The sequence below is a fragment of the Corvus moneduloides genome, chromosome 18 (assembly GCF_009650955.1).
Source record: "Corvus moneduloides isolate bCorMon1 chromosome 18, bCorMon1.pri, whole genome shotgun sequence".
Lineage (NCBI taxonomy): Eukaryota > Metazoa > Chordata > Aves > Passeriformes > Corvidae > Corvus > Corvus moneduloides.
The window spans coordinates 11,073,771-11,092,371 of NC_045493.1; the positions used below are offsets into that span (position 1 = coordinate 11,073,771).

At 59.3% G+C, this 18,601-nt stretch overlaps 2 protein-coding genes across 9 annotated transcripts in view; one reads left to right on the forward strand and one right to left on the reverse strand.

The window, feature by feature from the left end:
• The first annotated feature begins 1,294 nt into the window (after window positions 1-1,294).
• On the forward strand, window positions 1,295-3,786 carry PHETA1 (PH domain containing endocytic trafficking adaptor 1). Of its 2 annotated transcripts, none has more exons than XM_032128317.1 (2): window positions 1,295-1,463; window positions 1,956-3,786. In XM_032128317.1, exon 2 carries the CDS (start codon window positions 1,967-1,969, stop codon window positions 2,744-2,746), a length of 780 nt encoding a protein of 259 aa, XP_031984208.1. In that variant the 5' UTR covers window positions 1,295-1,463; window positions 1,956-1,966; the 3' UTR covers window positions 2,747-3,786. The 2 variants fall into 2 exon arrangements, with proteins under 2 accessions (XP_031984208.1, XP_031984207.1); XM_032128316.1 differs by having other exon boundaries at window positions 1,295-1,432.
• A 1,262-nt stretch (window positions 3,787-5,048) lies between these two features.
• CUX2 (cut like homeobox 2) overlaps window positions 5,049-18,601 on the reverse strand; it is a 64,282-nt gene continuing 50,729 nt past the window's right edge. For 6 of the 7 annotated variants that reach the window (XM_032127914.1, XM_032127915.1, XM_032127918.1 and 3 more), the window contains 17 exons: window positions 17,649-17,786; window positions 17,388-17,496; window positions 16,478-16,554; window positions 16,329-16,395; window positions 15,577-15,625; window positions 14,779-14,883; window positions 14,132-14,323; window positions 13,965-14,023; window positions 13,577-13,824; window positions 12,724-13,359; window positions 11,696-11,797; window positions 10,242-11,017; window positions 9,628-9,787; window positions 8,885-9,154; window positions 8,472-8,660; window positions 8,096-8,369; window positions 5,049-7,654 (listed from right to left, as the gene is read on the reverse strand). In XM_032127914.1, the coding sequence (XP_031983805.1) occupies window positions 6,991-7,654; window positions 8,096-8,369; window positions 8,472-8,660; window positions 8,885-9,154; window positions 9,628-9,787; window positions 10,242-11,017; window positions 11,696-11,797; window positions 12,724-13,359; window positions 13,577-13,824; window positions 13,965-14,023; window positions 14,132-14,323; window positions 14,779-14,883; window positions 15,577-15,625; window positions 16,329-16,395; window positions 16,478-16,554; window positions 17,388-17,496; window positions 17,649-17,786 (4,115 nt within the window). In that variant the 3' untranslated portion in view covers window positions 5,049-6,990. The remainder of the gene's footprint in view (window positions 7,655-8,095; window positions 8,370-8,471; window positions 8,661-8,884; window positions 9,155-9,627; window positions 9,788-10,241; window positions 11,018-11,695; window positions 11,798-12,723; window positions 13,360-13,576; window positions 13,825-13,964; window positions 14,024-14,131; window positions 14,324-14,778; window positions 14,884-15,576; window positions 15,626-16,328; window positions 16,396-16,477; window positions 16,555-17,387; window positions 17,497-17,648; window positions 17,787-18,601) is intronic. The other variant, XM_032127917.1, reaches the window with a different exon arrangement.

Sequence of the window (18,601 nt, forward strand, 5' to 3'; positions counted from 1 at the left end):
GAAAACGTGGCTTTGGAGTCCCAGGAAAGGAAAGCAGAGCTGGGAGTGCTGCTGACTTTTTCCAATCACCCCAGCTGCTCTAATAAAGATATTGCTTCTCCCCATGGTCCTTCTCCTTCTAATCGTGCCTCACGGAGAGGCATCTCTCAGCAAGGCAGGGAGATAAGTGGTGCGGAGACCTGAGACTTCCCACCAGCGACCTTCAACAGAGCTGCTCTGCTCAGGAGGGAAGATAAAGCCCAGATGGTTTTAGTGCTGCTTTGAATCCTTTTTTATAGCCTGAAAGTGAAAGTCTGGAGGTGATAGGGAAAACCCTCGGTGAACTGAAAACCTCTGACACAAGCAGAAAATTGCCAAGTCCTGAGCAGCTGTGCAGGGAACTGGGGGCCTCTCCGGGCAGGGAGTGGACTACAACCTATGGCAGAGGTCAGGGACAGCAGGATTTCTGCGATGGGGACCTCTAAAATGGTCGCCAGTGCCTTGATTGCTAAAGTACACGCATGGCTGTGGAGCAGAGCAGGGGGATGAAGAAACTGGAGGAAAGGGACAGAGATAAGGAGAGCAAATCCTTGACGCCGGTATTTGCTGTGGCATGGTGAGGACAGCGGCACTGCCAGGGTGGTCCTGTGAGCCTGGAAGGCCAGCCAAGAGCAGAAGTCAGACTGGAGGCTTGTCCCCACTCAACTCCTTCCGTCCCTCTGCACTGAGACCCTCCCACACTTGGCTGTGGCCCAAGGATATGGCTGCAAGGTCAGGAGAGCAGCCAGGACTTGCAGCCTGGTCCCCTGCAGCATTTCCTACCCACTCAGGACCAGCTATGTCCTGCCACCAACCCTCTTTGTGGGGCTTGTGTTGTCCACCTTATCCACCAACCTCTGTCCGTTCCCTGTCAGATGCTCCCAGAATCTCAAATCCTTTGCCTCCAAAATGTGATCAAAAATTCAACGTTGTGCAGCCACTTTCAGCACTACATTCCTGGGTTTCCCACACATGAGTACGTCCATGTGCACATCCCTGTGTACATCCATACATTCATCCCGGGATGTGCACTTCCCCTGCATCCTCCAACGCGTGTCCTCATCTCTCCCCCCATTCCCCCCTCGCTCTTCCCGGTTCTGCCTGGCCCTCAGTCCCGGTGCCCGGAGCTGTGACCTGCCGCGGGCTTTGGGCCGAGCCAGGAGCTCCCAGCTCCGGGGCCGAGCTCCGGAGCGCTTTTCCAGCTCCTCCCTCCCGGCCGCGGCCGCGGGGATGGGCGGTGGCGGAGGCGGGCGGGAGCAGCGCTCCGCCCGCGGGGCCGGGCCGGGCCGGGGCGGTGTGAGCCGAGCACAAAGGTGACCGTGCAGGAGCGGGGCCCCAAAGCCCCCTCACACCATCCGACCCCGGATCCAGCGCTCCCGCGGCCACCACGGCCACGAGCGTGTCCTTGATGCTGGTGACCGCCGCAGACCGAAGGTAGAGTCCAGGTGGGTGGGAAGCCTGGGGCGGCGAGGCCACCAGCGATTAGGGGACAAGAGGAGCGGTGGCCTTGCCCGGGTGGCAGGGTTTGTGGCCACGGTTCTCTGGAGCGGCAGCCGGATCCACGGAGCCGGCCAAAACCCTCCCTGTGCGCCGTGGGGAGGAGCGGCGCGACACGGAAAACACGGCGCCGGCGGGAAGGTCACCTGTGCCAGGTGACGTGGGGCACCGGATAAGCCCTGCCTGGGGCTCCTCAGTGGGAAAACACTTTGCTGGGGAGGGGAGCCTCGTCCCCAGTGAGCCCTGGGGAACCACAGGCCACCCGGCATCCGCTGGACTCAGCACCTTGTCTGGGAGCGGGCTTATCCCAACTATCCCGGCGTTGTTTATTCACCGGCTCCATTTCCTGGGCGCCAGCGCTGCTGCCAGCAGGAACAAAAAGCCGATGGTTCATTTCCATGCAATTAACGCGCAGCGCTGAGCACCCTCTGTCCCCGCAGGGCGCGGAGCCATGAAGCTGAACGAGCGGAGCTTGGCCTTCTACGCCACCTGCGACTCCCCGGCCGACAACGCCGGCTTCCTCTACAAGCGTGGCGAGCGGCACACGGCCTATCACCGCCGCTGGTTCGTGCTCAAGGGCAACATGCTCTTCTACTTCGAGGAACGGGACAGCCGGGAGCCGGTGGGCGTCATCGTGCTGGAGGGCTGCAACGTGGAGCTCTGCGATTCAGCCGAGGGGTTCACCTTCGCCATCCGCTTCGGTGGCACCAAGTCCCGCACCTACGTGCTGGCAGCGGAGAGCCAGGCGGCCATGGAGTCATGGGTGAAGTCGCTGTCCCGAGCCAGCTTTGACTACATGCGGCTGGTGGTGCGGGAGCTGGAGAAGCAGCTGCAGGAAATGCGCCAGGGTCTGGCTGGGGGATGTGGGGGCTCCCAGGAGCCTCCCGGCCCCTGGAAGCCGAAGCCGTCGGGGCTGGAGCAGTCCCGGGAGCGGCTGCCGGCTCTGCCTGCCATCCTGCCGAAGGAGAACGGCTGTGCGGTGTGGAACAACGTGCTGGGAGCGGACCAGGCACCCGACACCTCTGGCTGTGGTGGGCACGACGAGGAGGAGAACCCGCGGCCGCCGCCGCTGCCGTCGCGCAGGCGGGTGTCGAACGGCGAGGCTGCGAGCGCCGGGGCGGCCGTGGCGGAGAGCCCGTCCACCTTCTGCCGGCTCCACGAGCAGTACAGCCGGGAGATGGCCCGGCTGCGGCAGGACTGGCAGCAGAGGCAGCGTGGCCCCCGGCCCTGAGTGGTGGCGGAGGCCTGGGAACCTAGCAGGACCAGGGGCAGGGTGGATGTGGTCATCCTTGGTGCTGGCCCAGTCCCCTCCTCACCCCAGGGTGTGCAGACCTGGCCGAGGTGGTGATGGACACCTGCTGGTGGTGCCAACGAGGGCTTGGCACCAAGGGACACCAGTGCTGCTCTGTGATGGTGAAACGGGCACCACAAGGCTGCACCCTCCAGCCGTGCCCCCATGGGGGTGTGAGGTGCTCCACTCAGCACAAGCGAACTACAAACCGCTCACTCACTGAGGCCTCCTGGGAATCGACCGCTGCTCTGGCTCTGCTGGGGCCTCTTGATGCTCTTACAGTGGGATCACGCATTGAAAACTCTTGGAGGAGGATTTTGATGGGATCTTGCCTGCCTGAGTGCCTGTGTGGGTGTTCCACAGTGGAGAGCCTGCTACCGACTTCCCCTCCTGGCCTGGCACAAGGCTGAGGTTGGCTGAGCTCTGACAGATCCCTCTGCTCCAGCAGGATGTGGTTTGTAATGAAAATATCAGTGACTGCAGCCCTTCCTTAACATCAGCAGCAGCTCCGCACGCCTCGGGGAGCTGGTGACACCCAGCCCTGGGCATTACACAGGCAGCAATTGCTGCTTGCAGCCTGGATGGTGAATTTGGGGGGGGTCAGACCCAGGGGGAATGCAGCAGCTGTGGGCACTGCCTTACTGGTGGATATTTTGGGACAGCACGTCATCCCCATGCCAGCTCGCTAAGGGGAAGCATCGCTTGTGGTGGCAAATGGGAACATGTGTGTCAGCAGCAGAGCGTGAGGAATGATTCGTGTGCCAAACCGGAGCAAAGCTGGTGTCTCATGCCTGTGTTTGTCTCTTATTTCCCCAACAGACACTCAAGCTGCTGGTCCAAAGGTGGGGTGATCCACCCCAGAGCAGAGGGAGCACTCAGGGTGCCCTGGCTTAGGGTTGGGTGACTCCAGCTCCCTTTGCTCCTTTGGGACAGACACAAGATTTTTATACAATAAAAGTTGTTTCAGAAATTCCCTCCCATCCATGGTCCTTGTTTGTGCCTTTAAGCCCCCTTGGGGAGGGGAGTCCAGGTGGGAATACTTGATTTTAGTCCTCCTCCTGTCCCCACCACATCTGTGGGGTTGGTCAGGAACTGTCACGTGAGGGGGACGTGGTCAATGCCAGGGTCTTGCAGAGCCCCAGGTCTGCCTGCAGGGATGGGATGAGATGGGATAGTGTCACCCTGGGAGCATCAGGACACCCAGTGCCAGGGTGGTCCCATGGCAGGGACGGATCTTAACCAGGACAAAATATCTGTCCCCTTATCAGAGCCAGTGTTGGTGCTACACAGGGACCAGGGACTCTGCCCTTGTGAAAGTGGCCAGCACGTCCCCATGTCCCTGCCCACACATCCCACCTGCATGAATGTCCCCAGCTTCTCTTTAACTTGGGGCCTTGCAGGGGCTGGGCAATCACTTCAGGGTCACCCGCTCACTGAGAGCCCTGCAGAGCGTGGAGCCTGCTCCTGGCCAGGCACAGCATCCCCCTGTGGAATTTGGCATCTGGAGCAGTGCCAAGGGCAGCCGGGGTGCAGCTGCACCCGGAGCACCCAGATGGTTCACGCGGCTCCGTCCTTTGCTGCAGGGGAAGATTCCGGTTTCCATGGCAGCTGGCCCAGCTTCTCCAGACACTCAGATATCCATTAAAAATAAGTCCTTCTCAACATGTTAGCTGACAAACAAGCTTTAACAGATATGCAACATATGGATTTATTAATTCATCAGACGCAAACAGCCCTGCCTCGTGTCAGAAGCTGCCGGCTCGCCCAGCGATGGTCGGCTCTGAACAAGAGCCGCGCTGGGGCGCGGTGCCATCGGCGGTGCCATCGGCGGTCAGGGCTTGGGGCAACCTGGTCTAGTGGAAGGTGTCCCTGCCCATGGCAGAGGATTGGAATAAGATGATCCTTAAGGTCTCTTCTAACCCCAACCATTCCATGAAATGATGGTTTTATGATAAACCAAGCTGAAACTCATGCTGGAGCATGCTGAGCTACCCCAGGGAGGGGAGCAAACCTGCAGCAGGGATGAACACAGGAATTTTGTGGGGCAGGATCACACCCTGAGCTGGACTAACCCCATTTAACACCCTTTTTTTTATCCCCCAGTCACTGGGATAATGAGAGCTCTTGCCACAACCCCAAAGCAAAGCTGTGACTTCTGAGGGTGCCAACACCGGGCACTGGGTGAGTGTGAGAGGAGTTCCCATTCCACCACCTCCGGACAAAACACACCTCAAGGCCAGAGTCATATCCAACTTCTGTATTTAGTGGCTCTTTACAGAACTTGTTCCTTCCAAAATTGTTAAACAAAGTTCATCGATCTCATAGAAACTTTTGAAGTACAGAACATGAGCCTAACAAAAATGTGATCAGTGTGTCCCGTTGGCTTTCATACAACAGGATTGCCGTGCTCAGGACTATCCTAAGTGCTTCCTCAAATCCCGTTCCACTAAAGCTCCCTCTAGCACACAACGGAGAAGGCAGTCAGTGGTCACACCTCCACCTTCCACAGCGTGGTGGCAGGGAAAGAGCGGCCATGGGCACCCTGTGGCTCACCAGGGCACGGGAGGCAGGCAAGGAGAACCATGCCCTTGCCCAGCATTGCTCATCCACTCCCAACCCGAGTATAAAAATACCTTCTATTCTGATAAAAATGTCTGCAGTGGAAAATCAGTCAATGCATAGCCTGGGAGCCTGGCAGGGAGCCCTCCCGGGCTTTGGTGGGTGATGGCTGATGCTGTGTGGGCAGGGGACAGAGCAGAGCAGCCCAGCGAGGGCCACTCCACGTCGTTTAAAGGCATTTCGTTAGCAGAGGCCGGCTGGAGGTGGTGGGGTCGGGGAGGTGACGGGGAGCGCACCGGGGTGGTGCCACCACCGAGCTCCTGCGTCTGCACAGGATCAGCCCTGGAAAGCCAAAGCTCAGTGGTGCTTTGCCCAGCTCAGGGCTGAGCTTGCCCAATTCAGGCAGGAGCCTGATACGACATCCCAGGGCTCATCCTGGCATCACCAGCAGCCACCACCTGGGGACACGGCTGCGGGAAGGGGATGCTCCTCCTGCCTGGGCTCTCTCCCTAAAAAGTGCTTCAGCTTCAAGAGCTGGCTGTGATGCTGGAGCAGCCCCGAGCAGGGCTCAGCCTGCGAGTGGGTGGCTCACGGTTTTTGGGTGCTCACCTCAAGCACTGCTGCCCTAGGGGCAAAGCTTGGAGGCTCCATCTTTTCCTTCCCCAAACGGACAGGGAACCGGGATGCCATGGATGTCCATCCCCAGCGAGCTGGTACCATCCTCAAGCATCACACCCAGGTACATCTTCCCATCCCACTCCCAAAATCCCAAGCTCAGGTTGCTTTCTTTGCTTTTGCCTCGTTTTCTCTCTTCCTTTGGGAGCTGGCACGAGCCACACCACGCCAGGTGGGAGCTGGCACCGGCCGCCGGCTGGAGGAAGCGCGAGGGACGGCGTTGGGACCATGCTACATCTTGTTCCAGAAGGCTATTGCAGACATTTCTACAACATACACAACCGCACGGGACATTCTGTGTTACAAAGGCTTCCAAAAACATAAACCACCAGAACTAAATACATACTCGATGGCGTCGGGGGGTCGCTTTAGAGTCTTCAGGGACTAGGATGCAGTTTCTGGCTGGGGCAGAAGCGATGCAGTGTCTTACAGACAGGTGGAAACTGCAAAAGTTTCTTAAATTTGGTCAGTCTCATAGTGCTTCTTGATGGCTTTGCTCAAAAAGTCTTTTCTGTGGGTTGTTTTTTTTTGTTTATTTGTTTTTAATCTCATCCAGTGGCAAACTACAAGACTTCAGTGTACATTTAATGACACAACTGCTACATCATCTTGATTTTATAGCTATCTTTTAATATCAAAGCAGCTTAAGCTGTTAATAAATTCCAAAGTATCCTTTTATTAAAATATCTAAAAGAGGTCTATAAATATTTTTTGATTTTTTTTTTTGTTTGTTTTTCTTTTCTAAAATTGTTCCCAGTTTTTCACATTTAAAACAAAGCCGGAGGTGGGGGGGGGTGGGGGGCGGCTCCATAGGAGGGGGTCTCCCCTTTTCCATGGACGCTCCTCTTCCGTGGCTCTGGCCGCTCGTCACCTCTCGGTGCACACTGCATTTATCAAAATATATATGTATGTGTGGGGGTGTATATATATATTTAGGGCAGCGGGGGGGCTCAGAACTCCCACTCGAGGGCTTCCTCGCGGTTGGCAGCCCGCTCCAGGCGGTGGATGATGTTGTTGAGGTTGGCCATCTTCTCGTGGCGCCGCTGGACGCTGGTGCTGAGCCGCGGGCCGGGAGCCGGTGGAAGCGCTGGCGAGACCGGCCCGGCAGAGGATGGTCCTGGTGAGGCTGAGCCGGTGAGGCCGGGCGAGGAAGCTGCCGAGGGTGATGTTGGGGACACCTCCAAGCTGCAACGGGATGACCCCGCAGAGGACTGGGAGCTGTCGGGGTGTGGCGGTGGCGGCGGTGGGGGTCCCCCGGCGGTGGCACCGGCGCGGCCTCCCCGCCGTGGGAGGCTGCCGGCGCTGGGGGCGGCGGCGTGGGGGGCTGCCCCCCGCTCCTCCTGGGGGGGTCCGGTCCCTTCAGCCGCTCCGGCCGGGCTGCGTGAGTCCCGCCGGCGGCTCCAGCCGCCCAGATCCCCCTGCTCCTCCTTCACCTTCAAGGGCACAGCGGCGCAGGGGGGCTCGCCCCCCACGAACACGGGTTTGTGATCCTCAGCGTCTGAATCGGGGCTGTGGGGGTCCCGGCGCCCGGGGATGGCCGTCCCGCCACTCTGCTCCGGGTCCGTGTCATTGTCCTGCGCACCCTCCACCAGCATCTCCCGGCGCATCCGTGACCTGTGGGACACAAACACGGAGGGGTGGCAACAACCACCCATTGCCCCATGCCGTGGCCACCGCACGTCTCCAGCCAGAAAAATGGGACAAGAGTCCACTACGGTACCACCCAGGGATGAAACCTGTGCTGCTCCCCAGGGTCGGGCTGCTGTGGGGTTGCAGAGCAGCCTCTGTAAGGCTTTCTCTCCCCCATTGTGGAGCTCCCACTCCGGGATGAGCAGGTGGACAAGAGCATGGTAACCTCTTTAGGTGCTCAACATGCCTTGGTCAAGGTAGCCAACACCACCCACCAGCCTGGGGTGCACCTGGGGACCTCCAGTGGGTGTACACCTTCCATCTAGGGAAGAGCGACCAGGAAGGCTGGAAGGGGAACAGTGACACCCCCTCCATGGCACAGCACCATCAGTCCCCCAAAGCCTGGGAATTATAAGTTGTAAGTACCTGTAGTTGTGGAACCAGTTGATGACGGTGTTGGTCTTGAGGTTGAGCTGGAAGGAGAGCAGCTCGATGGTCTGCTGGGAGGGGTATGGCTCCAGCTGGTAGGCTTTCTTTAGGGCTTCCTTCTCCTCCGGCGCCAGCACCACCCGCGGCTTCTTGATCTGCAGCAGGCTGAGGTCCTGCGGCGGCACGCTGGGGCTGGCGCACTCGGAGCGGGCGCTGGGGGACTCGCTGTCCGAGCTGGCGCTCATCAGCCCGTACCGGCGCTTCAGGTAGGCTGCGGGAGAGGACACCCAGCTGGCACCGCTCGCCCCCCAGCCCGGGACCCCCCTCGGCCAGCACCCCACTCCCAGCAGGGCCGTGCCACCCCATCCCTCACCCTTCTTCTCCAGCTTCTTCATGTCGCGCAGCTTCTCCACGTTGTGGGGGTCGTTGAGCCAGAGCTGCATCCGGACGAAGGGCTCCCTCCCCTTCAGGCTCAGCTTGTGCCACGGCTTGGGCCTGGAGAGGAGATCGGACACCGAGCCCTGCGTCAGGCCCAGGATGCTCTCCCCAAACAGCCGCTGGCCTGGCGGAGGAGAAGCAGAGGTGGTTAGAGGGAGTAGAGCAGCGGGACGGGCGCTGCAGTCCCCCTGCAGGGCAGGTGCGCCCCATTTCCCAGCCAGCATCCTCCCGGAATTCCCTTGAGCACCCACAGAAAAACATCGGGGGGTGGGGAAAGATTGCATCTACAGCAATTGGGGTGCTGGATCCAGCAGCTCCCAAAAACCTGGGCGGAGAGAGGGTTCGTACCTAAATTGTTGTCCGTCAAGACCTCCTTGACCTTCTTGGTGATGGAGTAGGTGTCCAGCTCGGGGGACATGGCGACGATCTCCTGGATGCCCATGGGTCCCTGGCTGTTGGGATACGTCTTCCCGCCCAGCGCAGGTGTCGAGCGGCTCTCGGGCTGCTGGTTTTCTTTGCTGCTCTCCAAGGCCAGGGTGAGGGGCTCCTGGCAGCCCTTCTCATGCTCAGCAGGGCTGGGGGGCGGCGAGGGGGACGGCTGGGGCTCCACCGGGCTGGCTGTGTGACACCGGGGCAGAGGGGTCAGCAGGGATGGCGGGAGGGGACCGTGTGGGGGCCCAGCAGGAGCAGGAGGGTCATTTGGGGGATGCCTGTGGCTTTGCCCTCTGGGGAGGGGGATACCAGCCAAGCCTCTCCAGTGGCTACGGCAAAGCGGGAGGTGGTGGTGGAATAATTAAAGAGAGAAAACACCACTTATATAATAAAAAAAAAATTCCAGTTACTGCTTTATGTCAGGCACAAAGCCCAAGATTTTTTATGTGGCTTTCCTTTAATTTTTGTGTTAAATGAAGTGGGTTGGGGATGAAAGGGGCTTCCCAGGATCAGGGTATTGGCGTTGGAAGTGGCAGGGACAGCTCTTCCCAGTGCTGGGGTGGGAGCAGGACAAACTCACCAGGATGCGGGGGATGGACACAGAAGTGGTGGGGACACTGATGGCACATGGGGACCATGGGGACAGTGGTGTCACTTACCCTGGGAGGGTGTGGGCTGCTGGCTGATCCCCTGGCCCAGCTGGTCCGTCAGCCAGAGCTGCATGCGGATGAAGGGTTCCCGTCCCTTCTGCGTCAGCTTGCTCCACGGTTTGGGCCGCGACAGCATGTCACTCACGCTGCCCTGGGACAGTCCCAGCACCTGGGCACCACGCAGGTGTCACCTGCCGAAGGTGGGGTGCACTCCCCCCGGTGCTGGGAAGCTGCCTGCCCTCCACCCCCAAGTCAGGGGAGGGGGAGCAGGATGCCACCCACTGCCACCCCTGCCCCACGGCATGTCTGGAGCCTTTGTCCCCAGCCCTGATTGCTGATGGTGGGTCCTCTTGGGATACCCGATGGGGTGGGAGGCTGGTCCCCGCAGGGCTCCGCTCAGGGGACTGGGCATTCTTGGTGGGAAGTGCCACTGACCAATTGGTGTTGGCCACTGGGAGACTGCTTGGGGTTGGGTCAGACCCTGAGGACTCAGAGTCCTCCAAGGGGAAAGAGACCAGGGAAAAGGAAGATTCTGGAAGGAGCTGGTGAAGGCCATCAATGAGCCCCAGGCTCTGGGTCACAGAGCAGAGGGGACAGCAGACCCCCCTTCTCCAGGCTGGTACCTTCTCTCCGAAGATCCTCTGGCAGATGCCGTTCTTGGCCAACTTCTCCTTGACCTGCCGGGTCAGCTCCAGCGTGTCCACCTCCCTGTACATGTACATCTCGTACTGCTCCGGCGTCAGCGGTGGCACCGTTGGTTTCAGGGTCCGTGGCACGTACGTGGGGTAGTAGGACAGACGCCCACCAGCCGCCGGCTCCGCGCCGGCTCCCTCTGCCTTCATCTCCGACAGCCGGTGGGGCTCCTCATCTGCTGGCGGCAGCTCGTCCTCGTTGGTGCCGCCCTCGCTGGGCTCGCCCCGCGGCCAGCCCCGGCCGTTGGCCATGCTAGAGTAGCTCGAGGAGGAGGAAGACAGCGAAGGCGACACGGAGGTGTAGGGCCGGCTGAGCAGGCTTCGCTCTGACGCCCAGTGCTGGTCGAAGTAGGAGCCAGCGTCGCCGATCTCCGACTTCACTTTCCGAATGATGCTCTGGACAAAGGCAGCAGGGGAGAGCACGGCCAGGGGCGTCTGGGGGGGGCCAGGGCTGGCCCCGCTGCTCTCCTCCTGCTTGACATAGGCGGGGGTGATGTTCTGGCTGACGGTGGCCAGAGTGGAGCGCTCAGCCGGCGCCGTGTCCCCCCCGTGCCCGCTGGCCCCCGACTCCATGTCCAGCAGCGCCTGCTGCTGCGCCTGCATCTCCCGCCGCGCCTGCTCCAGGATGCTCTTGATGGCGTCCTCCGAGCTGCTGCCTCCTGCCCCGTTGGCCACTGCCTGCGAAGCTGACGGCGTTTTGGGCTCCCCTGCAGAGAAAAGGGGTGAGGGAGTCCCGAGGAGCAGCACGTGTCGTTTACTGTGTGGCCGTAATTCAGTGTGGGAGAAAAGGGGTTTATCCCACTCTGGTTTGGACCAGCAGCACCCACAATGCAAAAGCTTCAACACCCTGACTCAAAGCCAACCTCTTTTTTGATGATTGCAAAATAAACCCCATTACCAACAACGCAATAGACAAACATGTTTGTTTTCCCTGTCTGTTTTTCCACCGTTCCCGTCTAATTTAATTCTCCGGGATTCTGCTTTCTCAGCAGACTACCTGTTTTAATGTATTTCATTTCTTGTAATTGACTGTGAGAGCAGCTGCTTTAATGATTCCTCGTGCCAGATGGATCCTGAATCCTCATTTAAGCATCTGGTTTGGGGCAGGGGGGAGGAAAAGAATGCTTCCAAAGTTTTGGAAAGGCCAGATCAGAACTTCGCTGCACGGGGACTCTTCCATCCCATATGGTACTTCTTTCCAACATGCCCCAAAAAATTCTCCATGGATGTCAGTGGGTGAAATACCCCCAAAAAGCCCATTTTTGGGATGGGACCCACAGCCACAGAACACCCAGCCACTGGCGCCCCTTTGGCTGCTGCTACCACAGGGCAGAGCAGGGACTCAGGCACCCTCTGGTGACACCCACTCTCATGCTGGCACCTACCTCCCTTCTGCGACTCAATCTCCTTCTTTGCCTGCTCCAGGATGCTTTTGATGGCATCGTCGGAGCCGGTCTCTGGTGTCCTGATCCGCGGCGTGATGCTACCTGATCAAAGAGGCAGGATAACAGCTTTGTCACCGGCGCTGGTTTTACAAGCTCTGCTTGTATGTCAGGAAGTATTTACTGCTCCTCATGTTCGGTTATTTTTAGGGATGCTGGTTTGAAGACGAATGTCACTCCCGATTAGTCACTACCAGAGCGCAGGGAGCCCTAGTAGCCCTGGCTGCCAGCTCCAGCATCTCCCAGCACTTTGCTCGCCCCATCCAAGGGCAGCCGCTCTCCACCAGGAGCAGAGACACAGGCACAGGGACCACGTCCCCATCCCCGGCACTGTGCCCTCCTGGCTGTGCAGAAGCATTAATGATGGATCAGATCCAGGGGATAAATCAGAGCCCTCCAGGCTGGAACCAGCAGGAGCATGGACCATGGATGTGCATTGTCCAGTCCTGGTGCCACCACAGGGACTGCAGTGACCAGCTGCCGCTGCTGAGGTCCCCAGAGATGGGAGTCACCATTCAGTGGCAGTGCCAACACTGCACTGAGGTTCCGCAGCACTAAAACTTCATTATTTTAACAAAATATTCCCGAGCACATTGATTCATATGGCACAGAACAGCCTGATGAATAATTAAATGGCACTTGTCAGAATAAATGAGTAAAGCACGTCCAGGGATGCAGCTTCCACAGCAATGGGTTGTTGTTAATTGCTGCCGTTTGCCGGGGCTCATCCCACCCGGCAGCCGGCTCCGTCCCACCAGGGAAAATCCCACCAGGGAAAAGTGCCACGGGCAGGACCAGCGTCCCAGCCCATCTCGCCAGCACATCAGGGTCTGGCGAGCCCCCCTGCCGTGGCATGGGGCACCCTGGAATGCTGCCAGGGTGAACTGGGGTGCACTGGGAGGGGACCCCACAGCATCACTTGCAGCATCCTAGGACAGGACCCGTTGGCCGGGGCCACCCCAACCACTCACCTCTCTGGCGCACCTGGATAGTCCTCAGGGCCAGCACGTTCTGCTCGTCGGAGAGGAACTGCTTCATCTTGATGAACGGCTCCTTGCCCTTCACCGTCAGCTTGTGCCAGGGCTTGGGCCGCGCCAGGATCTCGCTGACGGAGCCCTGTGACAGCCCCAGCACGTAGTGCCCGAAGACCCTCTGCCCGATGTTGTGCTTCAGCAGCTGCTCCTTCACCTGGAAGGCGATTTCGGCCGTGTCCAGCTGCTCCTCCTCGGCGGAGCTGCCGGCGCTGCCCTCGGAGGGTTCGCCGGGCGGGCTGGTGGCACTGGCGGCCGGCGCGGGGACGGGGTGCTGGGTGCTGCTTTTGGCCCCGAAGAAGGAGGAGGGGAAGGGTGGTCCCCCGCTGCTGCTGTCGCTCTTGTAGCTGGGCAGCGGGAGGTGTGGGGCCTTGGGGTCCCCTGAAAGCCGCTCACCCCCCGGGAAGGGGGACAGCGAGAAAGTCCGGGGACCATCGGGGGCCACGCCGGGGCCAGGCAGTGGTGGGAGGGGAGTAGGGGACGCGGGGTCATCGGCTGGGGCGTGATGAGGGGATGGGTACGGCTGCTCCATGCCCAGAGGATCCTTCCCCGACTCGTCTTCAGAGTGATCCTCCTCTAGAGATGAAGGAGAGAGAGGGAGACACACTAGAGTCCCCCTGGCCATGGCTCCGGCACAGCCCTGCAGCCAAACAGCTCCTGCCTCAGTTTCCCCAGGTGACATTCCACCCCCTGTTCTTCCCCCACCCCACCACAGTCAGAGCAGGATCTGTCCATGCCACCCACACTCCCACGGATGTTCCCAGCAGGATGCCACAGAATCCAGGGTCCCTACCAGTGTTGGCCAGCAGGCTGGGCTTCTCCAGCAGGTACTTCTGGGAGGGGTAGAAAGCCTCCTTCCCCAGCAGCAGGGCCTCCTCCGCCTTTGAGATGCTCTGCAAGGAGCCAAGCCGAGATGGGGACAGGCGGCGGAGGCACCGGCGGCAGGGCTGGCACAGCCCGGCCAGCGCCTCGGAACGCACCGCGGCACTTGCCTGGGGGAGGCTGCAGCCGGCAGAAGCCACCTTCATCGCCTTCAGGATGCTGGGAGAGAGACAAGGGGGTGACACGGTGGCCGTGGCTGAATGTCACGGCTGTGGGAGCGTGCCGCGCGTGCCAGCGGCACCAGGCCAGCCAGGATAGCGGCAAGGAGCCACCAGCCGTGGGTGCTGGCCAAGCCATACCTCAGCTCTGTTTTGATCTCCTCGTAGTCCGCCTGTGCCTGCAGCTTCTCCTCCAGCTTCTGTGGAGCAGAGGAGGGCAGTTCTCGCAGCTGGCTGCCAGTGGACACCCGGCACAGCCGGACCCTCATCCCCCATCCCCAACATGCCCCAAGCCCCAGTGGGCACACCTCGATGGCCTCGTTCTTGGCAGCCAGCTGTCCCTCCAGCTCGGCGATCTGGTTGGCAGAGGACTCCTCCAGTTCCTGCAGCGAGCTCTGGAGGTGCTGGACGTCCTTCAGGAGCCGCAGGATCTCCCGGTCCTTGGCAGCCAGAGCTGCCTCCAACCTTGACCCTGAGCACATGGAATAGTTCACTTTGTCCTGCCAGGAGAGGGGACACTGTCAGCTCCCGGCCGCCCAACGTGGGGACAAGGGCCACCCTCCCCATCGGACATGTCCCCATAGGAAGCAGGTGAGCCCAGGGCTCAGCCCGGTGCAAGGGGGACCCTGGTGACGGAGCCCTGGGCAGGGACAGATCTTCCTGCTGCCCTTAAAGGTCTCCCAGGTGCATTTCGGTGCTGTGGGGGTGCATGTCCCCTTCTCCGTGGGAGGCTGAAGGGCACAGCCAGAGCCACCACTTCAGGGTGGAAACATTCCTCAGGAATTTTGGGCTTGCTCCCCAACATGGTGGGTGCTCCTGAACACAGAAATGTGCTCCTGCATCAGTGGGGTGCTCTTAAGTGCAATGGGACATTCCTGGCTGTGACAGATGCTGCTAGACATAATGGAGTGCTCCTGGCCCTGAGGGATGCTCCTGGCCCCAGGGATGCTCTCACCCCCGTGGTGCCCGTCGGGGAGCAGCAGGCCAGGCGCAGGGAGCTGTTGACAGCTGCCAGCTGCTCCCGCAAACTCTCCACTTCCCTCTGCGCCGCCTCCGCCCGCTGCAAGAGAACAAAACAGGAACAGACTGGGCACTGTGGCTCATCCCACCCCACATGGGGTCCAGGATCTGCCCCAATCCGTACCTCTCCTGAGCATCCTGCTCCCACCTCTGGCATCAGAAACCCAGCCCAGGTATTTAAGCTCCCCCCATGTATTTAAGGTCCCCGTGTCCTAACACGGTTCCCGATCCTGATCCCTGGGCACAGCTCCAGGACACTGCCTTTTTCCACCCAAAAGGATGGTTTTGTTTATACACAAATTGTTCTTTAAGCCTCTTTTATTATCCACGTGCATTTATTTGCATACCTCCATTCTCAGAATCAAACAAAACTAATTAACAGGAATGGGCAGGACCAGGAGTGATTACACTGGAATCTAACACTGGAGCAGTGTGGGTTGTGCCCTAAAACACCCGGGAGAGGCTGGAGGTGACGAGTGCCAGCTCCAGCAGCCAAACAGAGCCTGGCAGAATCCCAAACACACCCTTGACCCCACACATGGGGCAGGGGGTCCCACCAGGGGGAGGACACCCGAGCTCTCCTTTGTAGGGATTCCCAGTCCTGCTGCCTGGCAACTCCATCCCGGTTTTGGGGACAGACATCAAGGGCACACAGGTGCTCGGGGTGGGTGCCGCATCCCGGGCTCTGCGAGGCCAACCCCATCAGCTCCTGCAAAGTCAGCTCCTGGCTCACCTGGTTGGCTTTTTCAAGGTTGGTCATGATCATGGCGACTTCGTCTGCCCTGTGAGAGGAAACAAGACCAGGGCACCTTTAGGGATAAGGACTCTGCTGTTGGAAATGATACAACTTTTACATTCTTTTGTCACTTCAGTCCGCGGCTTGTTCGCCTTTGCCCAGGGGGAGGGGAAATGAAGTTTCTCTTCAAAAGACTGTTCACCGGGGAACAATTGGGAGAAGGCAGGAGATACACAGGAGATAAGCGAACATTAACAAACATTACCCCCCTGGTGGGTCGGAGACACCTGGACTGGGAAAAGATCGATAAGAGAACCAAACAATGAGGACCCAATTAGCATCGAAGCAGAAGGGATCAATAACTGATAGGAGATTGAATACAAAGAATTGTGTAATTTAAGACCAATGAATGTGAATTTCTGCGGGGTTTTTGTGTATAAATACGTGAAAGGTCTGGTAGAGAACCACGTGTGATGGAATGATTTTCACTGCACAACCCGGGCGTGTGTGGATGAAATCATTTCTGCTGCACATCCTGGCTAGAATCTAGTAACGCCTTGGTTCCCCAACACTTAAAAGATGCTGTTGGAGAGTTTCTGTTTCTCCCGCAGTTTTGGTGACGACTCAGGATGCTCCTGCAGTGGCCTGAAGTATCTCAGCTCCTCAAGCAGCACCACGGGGATGTCCCAGTGCTGCCCAAAGGGGCTCAGCTCAGCTTTGAGCACGACCCAGCTCTGCTGGGAGCTTACTTGGATGCAGCTTCCTCATCGTATTTACAGCGCAGCTCCAGCAGCTCCGTCTGGGTGGCCTTCAGCGCTGGCAAAAGGAAGAGGAGGGTGAGCTCTGGGGTGGGGGCTTGGCCGCCCATGGTCAGCAGCCCCTGTCCCGGCCCTACTACCTGCGTGGAGCACTTTGATCTTCTCCTCTGCCTCCCCCAGCCGAGTGGCCAAGGTGACCTGAGCTTCCTGCAGGCCCCTGCAAGAGACGGGCACCAGGGATGTACCGGGGGGCACCGCGGGCATGCCAACCCCACAGCCCCCCCAAAATCACACAGAGACCCCTCACAGATTCCCTTCCTCCACCCCATCACTCACTGAAGCCAGGAAAGGCCCACCAGTGGATACCAGGATGTGTTCAAGCCATGTTACCCCTCAATGTTAAGGGGTTTATTGCCAAGTGTAAAAAAATTCACTTTGGGCTGAAAACGGTCCCTGATCCCTGAGGCTGAAACTCCTCTGAGGGGGGGATGACAGCCCACCCCCACCTGTAATTAACTGGAGGAGGGGGAAGCAATCAGGGAAAAGTTATTCTGCATTATTTATAGCCTGCACTTGCCAGGAACTTACTCGCAGAGATCTGCAATTTAGGGTTTAAAGATTCTTCATTTGTTTCCCGGTGCAGCGTGTTAAGGAAGGAATAACAATGAAGGCACCGAGAAGGCCGGGAGCCTCCAAATTAAAAGGTCATCTAATGAGGTTCATCCAGCGGCCTGGATTCAACCCACGAGTTCCAGCAAAGCCGTGTGCCAGGGAGACAGAGCAAGGGGACGGCAGGAGGGACCTGTCCCGGCTCTGCCCGCTCATGCTGCTTCCCCAAAACCACCTGGGACTGGAGATGGACAGACAGACGGACGGACACCGGGAGTGTCTGAGACGGTGTCAGGTTTCTGAGCAGGATGTGACCGGCTCCCAACCGGACAGCAAAGGGAAGGAGAAGGAGGATGGACAGACACCCCCGTGCAGGAGCGGGGACAGAGCCACGTGTCCCCACAGCACCCCAAGACGACCCCATTCCCGGCACTCACGTACTTTTGCTTCTCTGCCTCATTTCTCTGCAGCGAGGTCTCTGTGCTCGCCGCTTTGCCGTCGAGGCCGGGGAGCGGGGGCTCGGCTGCCGGCGACTTCCCGTCCCTGCGCTCTGCGGGGGGACACAGTCACACGGCTGCGGAGGGGACACAGCGGCGGCCAGGGGGCAGGTCCTGGCCCTGGGACACACCCTGCATTCCAGGGAGGCTCAGAGGCGGCACACGGGGAGCCCCGGCTGCCACCGTTCAGCCAGCGGGGCGGTACCTTTGGTGCTGACGAGCTCCGTGTGCTTCTTCCAGGGGCGGCTGAGATCCTTCAGCGGCGGCGGCTCGGGCTCGAGGCGCTGGAGCTGCTGCAGCCGATCCTCCAGGCTCCGGGCAGCCTCCAGCACAGGAGCGGGGTCTGCGGGATGCGGGATGCACGGTGAGCCAGCAGGGATGGCCTCCACCGGCCCTCTCGCACCTCCCCATGCCGAGGGGGACACCCCGGGTCCTGCCTTTCCAGGTGCTGTGGGGACAGCCCGTGTCCTGCCATTCCCGGAGCCATGGGGACACGCCACGTCCTGCCGTTCCAGGTGCCATGGGGTTATCCCTGGGGTCCTGCCTTTCGCTGCCAGCCCCGAGGCACAAAGGGACGGGCAGGGGGCACGGGGGCATCGCCTCCCGGCGTGAGCCGGTGGCACCCACGGCACCGGTGGCTCCGGTGGCTCCGGCAGGGCGGGTTTGGGCGCAGACAATGGAGGTTTGTGCCGAGGTAAGCAGGTGCATCCGGAGCCGTCCGTCTTCCCTCTGTCAGCATTACACCATCATTAGCTAGTGTCTGCTCAGCGGGGTGTGCCATTATGTCTCCCAGGGCTGATGTAATTATACATTGACATAATTAACCCAGCAAGCCCATTAAGCAGGCCAGCTAAAAATTCATCTATAATTATTTGTTGTGTGCATGCTAATGAGTCCATCTGCACTGCCATTGTACAACAAGAACAAATTAATTTACAAGTCTGGATTTTTTAATAAGTTCAAGAAAATGCCTCCTATTGAGCCAGGTTAATACAGGTTTGGGGTGTTGCTTTTGTTGGGGTTTTTTTTGTAGAAAAGAAGAGGAAAGAAAATAGATTTGAATTCTCCAGGGTCAAAAAGTTAGACAAACAGGGAAGTGGGATGGAGTTGGGCGTACTGCACACAGACGTGTGGCAGGCATCCAAGGGTAAAAGATAA

What these genes read in the sequence shown, in the direction of transcription:
- PHETA1 (XM_032128317.1), top strand. Translation starts at nt 1,967, where the DNA reads ATGAAGCTGAACGAGCGGAGCTTGGCCTTCTACGCCACCTGCGACTCC.